This window comes from Hippoglossus hippoglossus, chromosome 24 (genome assembly GCF_009819705.1).
Source record: "Hippoglossus hippoglossus isolate fHipHip1 chromosome 24, fHipHip1.pri, whole genome shotgun sequence".
Classification (NCBI taxonomy): Eukaryota; Metazoa; Chordata; class Actinopteri; order Pleuronectiformes; family Pleuronectidae; genus Hippoglossus; species Hippoglossus hippoglossus.
In genome coordinates this window covers 17,589,697-17,601,291 of record NC_047174.1, presented here as the reverse complement: position 1 = coordinate 17,601,291, position 11,595 = coordinate 17,589,697, and the positions used below count along the sequence as shown (strand labels likewise).

The 11,595-nt window shown below is 41.0% G+C and overlaps 1 protein-coding gene across 3 annotated transcripts in view; it reads right to left on the bottom strand.

Annotated features, from left to right (window-relative positions):
• Window positions 1-672: 672 nt before the first annotated feature.
• Window positions 673-11,595, bottom strand: part of cd2ap (CD2-associated protein) — a 58,789-nt gene continuing 47,866 nt past the window's right edge. For all 3 annotated transcript variants that reach the window (XM_034580549.1, XM_034580550.1, XM_034580548.1), the window contains 3 exons: window positions 8,073-8,296; window positions 7,017-7,080; window positions 673-3,842 (listed from right to left, as the gene is read on the bottom strand). In XM_034580549.1, coding sequence (XP_034436440.1) covers window positions 3,801-3,842; window positions 7,017-7,080; window positions 8,073-8,296 — 330 coding nt within the window. In that variant the 3' untranslated portion in view covers window positions 673-3,800. The remainder of the gene's footprint in view (window positions 3,843-7,016; window positions 7,081-8,072; window positions 8,297-11,595) is intronic.

Below are 11,595 nucleotides of genomic sequence, written 5' to 3'. Positions count from 1 at the left end.
GCTTTAATTGGTTATTTTATGCTATAAAAACAGGGTGGGACGTCATGATTGGCAGCTGAGACTGACTCCTGATTGGTCAGGTGCATATATCAGCAGGCTCCACTATCACTGCTTCACTGACTCCAGTATCAAAAGCTCAAAATGACAGCAACTGAATCCAGACTATTTGGGCTTCAGTTATTAACAGAGGGAGAAAGTGGAGACACGTCTTCCATCTTTATTAACCATCGAAAGGTTCTACAGATGCTCAGAGAGGGGAGTCAGAGTTTGGATGATATCGATGTCTTGGAGCAGGATTATTATCAGAGCGTCTTATTTACTCATGAACAAATAAAACAGATAAAGATGAACGTATCTATATAACCACATCGTCTTGTTTGAACAGACCATGTGCACATATATATGCACACAACCAGCAGGCTAGACAGCCAGAAGTCAGATACAATAATCGATGGAACACATCATCCATGCATAATTTAAAAACTGTGAGGAGCTGCAGTTCCTCAGAAACTCATTCTCTCCTCTGCACGGTCGATTTTCCACTCGATATTTCCAAGAACGCATTTTTAGGAATCCAAGCATGAAAAAGGTTCAAGGCTGTTGTGAGGCTGTGAAAACTTTTAAGAATGACGCACAATTTTGAAGAAAAAAAAAATCAAAGGACAGTCTGAGTCAGTAAATAAAGACGATATTTATTCTTTTTTTTGGGAAAGATTCTCAGCTCATGCAAGGATACAGCTCTTGTAAACAAAATCACTTGAAAATATGTTATAAATGTGCACAGATTTCTTTTCTTGGTGTCAAACTCTGGAATGTACAATATGTGGAAGTTAAGCTGCATTACAGATATTACACAAAAAGCTGTCACCCAAACCCCCCTGGGTCCCTCGTTCCCCCACATTGTAATTATGTCATCGCCCAGCCATGTTGCTGGAGAGTTGTGTTTGTTTTACATCAGGCATCCACTCACTGCGTGGGTGCTGTATCATTAAGGGCAAAAATATACTATCAACTTGGTCAATGCACTCTGCAGTCCAGCACTTCATGGACACTGTTACGTTTGCGGGCAGACACACACATATATACACACACACACACACACACACACACACACAGGCCACATTAAACCCAAGCCTGAGGATGATTTCAAATTAAAGTGACGCTTCTTTAAGACCTCTGTGACTTATCTGTAAGGATACAAAATAAAAAAGCACTAAGAATAAAGAGTATTAGTATTGGTAATGCACAGTAGTAGATGTGAAACAATGACAGGACATTTAACTTGGAACAGGAACCTGCTGTCTACATTTTGATCAGTGTTCAGGGTTATAACATCCCTCCAACCCGTGCTGAGGCCGTTGGGGGCTAAACTCGATGCTGTGCCGCTATCAGATTCTCAAAACGCATCTCCACACCAAGAGATAAGCTGGTTATCGTCTGCACAGAGCCGCAGGCCAAAAGTTTGGGGCTACAGGTCAGATGTTACTGAGGGCAGCACGCATCCTACACTGTGTAAGTTCCACTCGCACCGCGCTCCACATCTCTGCAGCCTCGAAACACCATTCTAGCAGCGTTTAGGAGTCCAATTATATTAGCAACTAGCGTCCTGAAGACAACAGTTCTGTGCGGAAACTATACAGTAAGAAACCAGCCACGGTTTATTTTCTGTTTAAGATGTGCGACTCCCAGCGAATCCACCGGGCAAACAGCTTAACATACACCAAATATATGTTTCTTAACAGCACGACCAAAGACAGCACTTACACGTTTAATCTCTTTGAACTCTATAATAACCTCAGGGCATAGGTTGGTCACAACTGTATATATCATGTTTTTATATATATATATATATTTTTTTAATTCATTGCTGTTGCTGGAATGATGTAGAAGTGTGCTCCAGGGTGTGTGAGTACACTGTGACATCACTGTGCAGTGCGGCTGAATATCTGTATCAAACTCCTAGGCGATGCATCCCACAAAATATATGACAAATTAAAGGAAAAACCTGAAGAATGAGTGGAGAGATAGGATAATAACACATCCATCTGCAGGGCACAAGGGCTCATTGAGGCAAAACATCCATACTACTACATTTGTTTTCCAACGAAAACAATCTGTCCACACGAGCGTTTAGGCTGCATATAAATTTAATCCCTGTCCATACTAACACGCCTGAAAACGCAGATCACATGACCCCTCACGTACACTGGGCATGCACAGGCCTTAGAAGGAAGCATTTGCATGTTAGTTGCAGAAAGAGTTAGGCTACAAACAAGAAGTAGCAATGGAGAAAAGTAAAAAAATGATTTAGCAGAATTTAATCTGCACAACAACTGTTAGCAAAGACAACAGGGTCAGTAACGCTTATGTAATTGATGATCCATGTTGCGTTCTACACTGGTAGCCGAGGCTAATGCGTTTTTTTATCTTCCGGAAGGGGGCTAGCGATAGGAGCCCGACAAATTAGCGAATAAAACGACACAGCGGAGCTCTAATAACCTTTTGCTCCTCTAATAGAGTTACGATGAGGAGAACGTGAGGTTTTGTCATTGTTATTTCTACACTCTTAAAATGTGCTTCCAGTTGAACTTGTGTACAGGCATGTACAATGACTTCAGGACATCTGATGAGTGCGGTGCAAGCTGATACAAAACACATTACAGAGCAGGAAGACAAGGCTCCTCTCAGATCATTTCACTGTGAGTCAAAGGAGAAAGGGAGGAAGGAGTTAGTGGTAGAGTGAACCGGGACAGGGATCAGAGGGATGAATGCCAGATTAAAAACACAGAGGCGGCCTTTTTTTCATGAACTGACCAACGTGTCGCTCAGCAACCATGGAATGACGCAACTCCTTTGTGTGTGTGTGTGTGTGTGTGTGTGTGTGTGTGTGTGTGTGTGTATCTGCATCACCTGCAGACTGTGTGGCTGAAGTTTGAAACCTCACAAAAATAGAAGAGACCAGCGTAGAAGAGGCCCTCTATATAGTATTTGACTAGACATGTCAGTAGACTTAAAAAATATAGATATACAATATCATCATGCTGCAGATATTCCAGACACCATCGTGGAAAATGTAAGCTCCCATTATAAACACTTAATAGAATTTACTTTTTTTAAATCAGGCACAGTAGTGTTACCCTGGATAGGAATGCTAAAGAAAACATATAAAAGACAAAGAGAAACGAACACAGCGCTCTCTCTGAACCAATGCAGCCGCGGAGGCTACTGTCAGGCGCCGCATGAGAAAGAAAAAAATCGTTTATCGTGAGGATGCGAGGTTGTTAAATGAAATTAATTATTTTCTCACATTTTAAAATCAACTATTGTGCCTCATAAAAAAAATTAGGAGAAAGAACATTAGGCGTGGAAAACAAGCGCCCCCTGCTTTATACAAAGTCAGTAGTACTGAGAGTGAAGCTCCTCCCTGAGGAGTACGAGGAACGGTGGAGTGAAGGGGAGAGAGCGTGAGCAGAAGAGTTACAAGTCCAGCGCAGTAGTTTGAAGTAAGGCCTCAGTTTTCATGTGTTGGCAAAATAAAAAAATGAAATAAAAAAGGGAAAATATACATCTGGAACTTAATTACATCTAGATTGAAAAAAAAAAAAAAATTATATGTGCAAAATGTAAATCTTACAAATATGGAGCGAGTTTATTATTGTAGATCACTGAAAAGAGATTGTGCTCAAGGTGGCTGGTCTGATTCGCCGCCCTCTCTCCGTCCGTCACCACCTTCCTGCTCTCTGGTTGGTCCACAGGCCAGCAGCTTGCCTCGAGGCCCGCTGGTGATTGCTGCGCGAGCTTCACGTCGAGTGGACGGTTCGCTTGAGTTTTTCTATCTCCATCTGTGGGGACACAAACACATAGCACAAACTCTCAGAAAGGATATCCTGGGAAATTAAATCAGCACCGTGCTGAATCTGCCAGAGCAGCTTGAGCCCATGATTTAGCAGACGCCGACCCCGGCTGTGAAACACACAGGTGGAGGTGTTTCCCGCTGTGCAAGGGATTTGTTTAGTGGTGAGGAATAAGGGGAGGAGATGATAATGAAGCCACATCCTGGAGGAAAACCTGAGCTGAGCAGAACATCTTTATCAAAGTATCTTTGAGCACTGAAACTAAATATTCAAAAGGCTGAGGACAAGACAAGACGTCACCAAAGCACCAAAAACTGAGGCACTTTCCCATCACTGCATATCAGAGCCAGAGCCGCTAAAAAGTAATTTGACCTGGAAGTGAATGCTAATAGTATCATTCCCATAGCAGATAAAAGTCAGATGTTGGTGGGTTCTTTTTTTTTTTTTACCAGTTCAAAAGGGGCTACAGAGACAATGGTGCGCAGAAGCTGAAAACTCATTCTGAAGGAGACAAATGAAGAAGCCTTGTTGCTGCTGTGGATCAAAGTTTCAGCTTGTGACAAAAAAAAACATCAGAGAGTCGATGTGAATATGGAAAATGCGATAAAAAATAAATTAAAAAAGATGGAAACCACAACATAAGCCCAGTTTTTCTCTCTTGGATTGTAATGTAACTAGAACCTCTCTCAGTCGAGCTCATATGACCAACTTGTTTTGGCCAAAACCAGCTTTGAGTATTATCATTATCACCACTACCATCTGACATCAGATGCCAAACAGAAGACGTTCCAGGCATCACATTACAGAGGTTATTATAATATTCATATTCAATAACTTAGAATGGCCCCTGAAGGATGTTATAAAAACTGAAGCAGCCCTTGTTAAGCAAAAGGTTCCACACCCATACTATATAAATGATAATAGAAACCGACTCGGGAAGTTGTGGGGGAAAAAAAAATAACAGGCAAAAAAAGAATCACTGTACTGAAATAAGCATTAAACGACTTTTACTGAAGGACCCACCCTGCTATATAACCGATGATGATATCGATATGAATGTAAGGCATCACCTGTGCATGCTGTAGGAGAGGAGTCCTAATTGCTCTAACTAACCCCACACACCTCCCCTCCTCTTCTATTTGCCTTCGCAACAGACTGGAGCCGAATGTGACGCTGCATCACACATTCTTTGAGATACTTGCAGCTTCACCCAGCAACAGACCAGGAGCAAAGTACCAATCTAGGAGGGATGGTAATTTTTTTACTGGATTGTAATCTCTTACTATACACTGAGAACACGGAGATAGAAGAACGGTTTAAACAAATCTATGATCTTTGTGTGTGGAGCACTCCGCGGGCATTCTTTCCTCCTGTCATGTAATTGATTTCGGTGCCCTGCTGCCGGGCCACGCCTGCTGCTGTCTCACCGGAGCTGGCTTATACCGGCTGGGCTGTTCATCTCAGTGGAGATAAAACACCTCATCTTAACTAAAACGCATTTTACAACAAAACTAACATTTTCATTGTAAATTAAAACATTTACAAATTTGTTAGAATAATACAATTTGATCTACTTGTCCAGGCAAATATTGTTTTCTATTCATTTCTTTTGAATGAACTGACTAAATTATACCACCTTAAGCACTGATCCTAAACGTTTAGTTACTAGTCATGGTTGTTATCAGCAACAACTGTCAACAGAAATTGTAAACACTTAGAAATTCCAGAAATTCAGTATTGCATAGCCATTAAAAATAGGGCACTCACAAAGAGCAGATTATGTTAGGGATGACAGGCGGAACTTGTCAAACACCTGACACCAGAGTATCGAAAGCAGCCAACAGAAACAAGTTGCACTCCCTGATGACCTGATTGTTTAAATCGTTCATTGTTAAAAGAACAAAAGCCAAAGGGAAGAGTCCAACCTTCAGTCTGTTGTGAGGTGTGACTCACTCACTTGGTCACTCATGGACATGCATTGGTGTAGCATTAGGTTCAGCCTAAGGGTTGATGGATCCTTTTGTGTCTGTTTGAAGTCTGATAAATGGCCACAAAAGGATATACTGTATATCCAAATATAACTTGTGTAGTGTTAGGGAAAATCTCAGATTTCCATGGAAACTTGGCTCCATCAATTATATCACAGGGTCAAAAATACCCCAACAGATATATATCAGACTCTGTTGAGTTTGTTTTTGTTTGTGATTTATTTTATGAGTTCTATGAAGGAACCACGAAGAGGAGGGGTAGTGGATATGAAACAAGCTTTGTATCGTGTATTGAGTATCTCAGATATATCTCAAAATACAGAAACACGTGGCCTGAGGGCCCCAAAGCACTGGAAGAAGATTATGTTCCTCCAGCAAATTCATTTCCTTAAACAAGGCGACGACATGGTTCAATTTGCACTCAGGCACAAAGGAAACAGTATCCTCCCGTATGTTACTAAAATGTTGTAGTTGTACTCACAAGTAAAGTTTGAGCCTTTCTCTATTTCTTTTTCATGTGCAACATTTGTGACAAAATAACGTGATATAATTTCAAAAAGTGGAGAAGGATGCACAATGTCTCTCCAGTTTAATTTATCAAACTGCTACATAAACACGTGTGGCAAGACTCTCCCGAGTGACAACAACAAAGGGATCCAACTGGATAACTTGAGCGGTGGGATCAGAGTCAAGTTAAGAAGAAAAGAAAAACGCACTGTATATTTTGGATGATCCCAATCTCATACTATTACCAAAAAAGAGGCATGAGTAACTATTTTCATAATATTCTTTTACAAATTGGGTGATCGTCCAAAATATACAATGCGTTTTTCTTTTCTTAATTATGTAGCAGTTTGATCAATCAAACTGGAGAGATCATTCTCCACTTTTTGAAATTATATCACGATATTTTGTTCACATCCCTTCCAGTCTGGCTGTTTGAAATAACAATAGACGCATCTGATTTCTTGCGAACTACATTAGCTCAGACAGCCTCTTACTGCTGTTGGGCAGACGTTAAAAGTCAATACTTTATGTGCCCGTTGGTGCATGCAAGTCCATGTGCTTGTTTGGGTCCTCGTGTGTAAAAAAACAGCATCGATATTTGGCTAAACTAATACAGAGTAATGCATGTAGACAGCCCAGCATGCGTTCCTATGGAGATCAATGTTACCTGCAGGGTCACACGCTTTATCCTCTCCTCATCCAGCTCTCGTCGCAGCTCCGCTATCTCTTTCCTGTAAATAAAGACACACGTGTACAGACTCATTAGTGTGCACTGCTGCAGCATATATATATATATATATATATATATATATATATATAAGGCTCAAACGTTTGTGTTGTAACTATTGTCTGTTTTCTTTGAAGATGAAAACATGTTACATCTATGGGAAAATGTTTCTTTGAACATGACACAAAAATGAAATGCTAAAACACTGCGAGCTAAATGTCCTTCAACAAAACCATATGTCAATTGTAAGCATGAGAAAGCAGCTCAGCATGAAGCCTTGTATCACCGTAAATCTCTCCCAATGATTCATGCTCAGACCTTTATATCGTATATTCTCATATATAATTATACAGAATTTAAAAAGGAGTACTAGAGTGATTGTTGAATGAGTTTTGTATGAATGTGAACAGAAACTGCTGTTCACAAAACCAGCTCATAATTCATGTCACACCTTATACAGTCACTAGAATGGTGTATTAATAGTAACAACTAGGGTTGTTACAACTAGGGTTGTTACTATAAGACGACAAACTTACGTGAATATGTTATGTGTACTTTTAAAGACTGTCTGAACAAAATCAGTTAGTGTTACAGAAGAATAAAAATGAAAAAGAATGTGAACTATGTAGCACAGAATTTTTAAGTTTAGCAATTAAGCATTCAGGTGGTTGAAAACACATTGCTCTGTAGTGTGACAAACTTAATTGCTCTACATGGTTTTTAACTCTTGACAGTTAACGTTTTAAATAAAAAATGTAATGTAAATTTAAAACGCTGTTCTTTTCTGACCATCGTTATGTGCATTTTTTCTGGCACCGCTTACATACCATAAAATAGAGATTTAGCCCTAGTATCGTAAAAAATCAAAATGATACACAACCCCAGTAACAACATATGTCCACAAGCTCAGATCCCTCCGTGACACATTCACTCCTCTATTTCCTCTTCACAGCAACATATTCAAACTCTGTTCTCATGCGCATCAAGTCTAATTACATTTGCTGGCCCTTGAGCAGCTCCACGGACATCAGCAGCTCCTTCATCTGGCTCCTCAGTTCGTCCAGCTCAGAGCTCGGCTCCTCAGGGTCAAGCCGACCTCGGCCGCTGTGAGTGATGCTGTTGGAGCTCGGGGGTGCCGCTGCGGGGCTCGGCTTGGCCTCAGGGCTTGGCGCGATGGGCTTTTGGAGAGACGTTGACTGGGATAAGGTGTTTGTGGAAGGCTGTGGAGATGAAGAAAGAGACGCGAGTGAGACAGAGGTAGACAGCTATAGATTTTCGGAGTGCGGAGGTGTATTGTGCTGCTTTAGCACCCTCTGAACTCTTGATAATCTTCAAAATGATCTGGATGTGCTGTATGTGAGAGCACAAATGTCCGAGTTGCTGCGGACATTCTCCTGCCAGCCCCCTCATTAATACTGATGTCTGAGTGAGCTAATGTAAGAAGACAGCAGGAGATCATCCAGAGCATTTACAGTACTGTGAGCAAGTGGGTACATTGAAGACATTTATAACGTGTGGCAGGGGGAAAAAAAGAGCCTCATGTCTGAATACGGCTTTGGTGGGATGAAGAAAAATTATTTCGAAGCACATGCTTTTCTTTTGTTTAGAAATCTGGTGACATTTTGTGCAGGGGCCGGTCTTCCTTGAAGAGATCACTTCCATCAGGACAGATGGTTCACGGTAGAATGAAGGACCCACAATAGTGACAATTGGTTTGCAGTGACCTTTTCTGCTCAGGTGACAAAAACCCGGGAAAATGTCACCAACGATTAACGGAGCCACTGGAGCCTTTCAGTGTGGCTTTGGTACTCTGGAGTTTTTTGCATCACTGAACTCTCAAATGTGTATTTATCTTCGTAATGAAGTGTTTATCCCTGATCTTCCTAACATATCCCTCTCTACAAACTGGTCAACGGACAGTCTGTTGATATCCTGCATGATGATGCTGATGTTCTTCCCTCATCTAAGGAATAGCTGCTGTTTTTTGATCCTTTCGGTTTCACACAAATGCCACAGAATCATCGGGCTCCTCAATCAATGTTATGAAGCTACAGTTCAGAATCTGTTCTCTCAGGTTGTGTTTTTGTTTGAATATTGCACTTTGTCATCTAGATAATTAAACACACACAAACACAGGCACACGGACACACACAAGCACTTACTCTTGATTGTCTTCTGCCTTATCTGCCATCTGCACAATTTATCTATTCATTTATTATAAAGCATTTTTGAAGAAATGTAGTATTTTTAAAGATTTTTTTTTAGCTCAACACAACTGAACAGCTTTTATGGAGTTTTAAGGTGCTTTCAGACATGCAATAAACTCTGGATAATCCCCTGACATTCTACGGAGGGGCTGTACATGAGAACTCAAATGTCCTAGTGAGAGGCTCTGGACTTTTTCCGGAGTTTCTTCTGCCAGCCCCTTCGTAAAAATGTCCAAATGGGCCGATGTAAAACGCTGCAGAAGATCGTTCACAAGTGAATGGAAGTGTTTATGACGTTTCTAACATGTGACAGATGCAAAAATGCAAAAAACAAAAGCAGCATTTCAGGATGAAAAAGAGGTGCCGTACACGTGGAAGACACCGGCTAAGATGTCAAGAGAGCTTTTGGTGATAAGGGCCAACGCTGGCGACTTGCTGTCGAAAAACATGTGATCACTCACTGCAGCAGAATTAAAATCGATACATCGTGCACCACCCATCACCTGAACGCTCCGGAGACTTCTTTGTTGTTGTGAAAGTGTCTGATTGGAGAATCTCCTGCTGCGCTGTTCATGTGTGAAAGTCCGGTTTGATGTTTGAAAACAGCTTCACTTAGTCGTTGTTTCAGCGGATTTTTGTCAGTACCTGTCTGTATCTTGTTGTTTGCTCTTATTTTAGATTATTATTGCCTTCGGGACTAATAAAGTTGCATTGGATTGCATTTGCGATTGCTGCTTTGTTAGCCAAAGCAGGCATTCATGAAAACTTAAAAAGGGGTTAAACAGCTTGGTCACGGAACATTTTTCTTTTTATCTCAATCGCCTCAGTTCTTCGGTTTTGACCAAAAATCCAGTGGCTGCAGCATCTCCTGCCCGGGGGGGGGGTGGTGGGGGGCACATACTTTCTCTCTTCGTTCACCTTCACTGATGAAAACGTTATAAGGGTCAGAATCCCATTTTCAAACGATACAAGGGCAAAGGGGGAATAGTGCATGTCCTGTAAATTCACCTCTGGTAGTCTGAGCTGTAGGGAAATGAGAGCTCCAAACCAGGCTTTACTTTGACTGCTCCGTCTGCCTGTGTGCGTCTGCCTCTGTGTGTGTGTGTGTGTCTGCCTCTGTGTGTGTTTAACAGTAGGGCGGTCAAGATGCTGGATACCCCCATCTGAACAGTCAGGTCTAATTAGTCTTGGTAAACCACGACCAATCCAGGCTATAGATAACATCTGAGGCAATTAATGAAGTGCTGAGCTGGAAGACTGAACAGCAGGTGGTTGTTTCTGTCGCCCTCGCCCCATGCTGTCTTCCGTCACACACACACAAACATACACACACACACACACACACACACACACACTGCAGAAAACTACTTTCAGGTGCATGTTAGCTGACTTGTGTCTGTGTGTGAGAGTGTGGGTGTAAAACCTCTTATATTTTTCATCTTTTTGATATCCGTTTCTCCAACACAGGTTTCTGCTCTTCTGTAATTGTTTAAACTTTAGTATCTGTTGTTTACAATACACAGTGGAAAAAATAAGTGGGTGGTGAAAGGACTCTATCTGCTGCTCTGGTGACAATTTTTCTACCTCTGGACAACTGAGATCTGTTTCATGCTTTCCAAAGGTTGTGATTATAAACAAAACAAAAACATATTTTGTAGAATCTTGGATTTGATGAAAATGTAACACACTATGTTATCCGAGTGCTGATTGTGCATTTCTTACGGCTATGAACATTAAAGTGATCTCTAAGATTGAAAGGACTATTTGGATTAAATTATTTGGCTCTGAAAGCTGAATGCCAGAATTCAATCAACATATAACATATAAATACATATATTCATACAGTATATACCTGTCACTTTGATTTTACACTCCCATCTGATATTGTATTAGATTTTCTTAATATTGAGCTAATATTGATATATTCCACCACCACATAAACCTTTTCACTTTTCTCGACAGATTCTCTTTGAAACTGTCCCCAATGAACTGTTGGGAGATCCAAAAGGTCGATTCTTCACAGGCTTAAGTTCTATTTTGATCTCTTTTGTTCTTTTTCATCTGTCTTTCTTTATAAATGTATTTTTTGCTGTGAAAAAGAGGAGATTCTAAGACAAATCGTTGCAGCTGTTCAGTGGTGACCCTTTGAGGGTAATGAGGGTGGCGGTTGTTGCACTTTCTCACATGTCAGACTGAAGCCTCTGCTTGTAGCCTCTGTTCAGGCTTGGTATTAACAACTGGGGTGATTAGATAACAATTCAACAGCTGGAATGTGTTTCCTGTGGCCACTTGAGATCAGATCTCACTCTCAC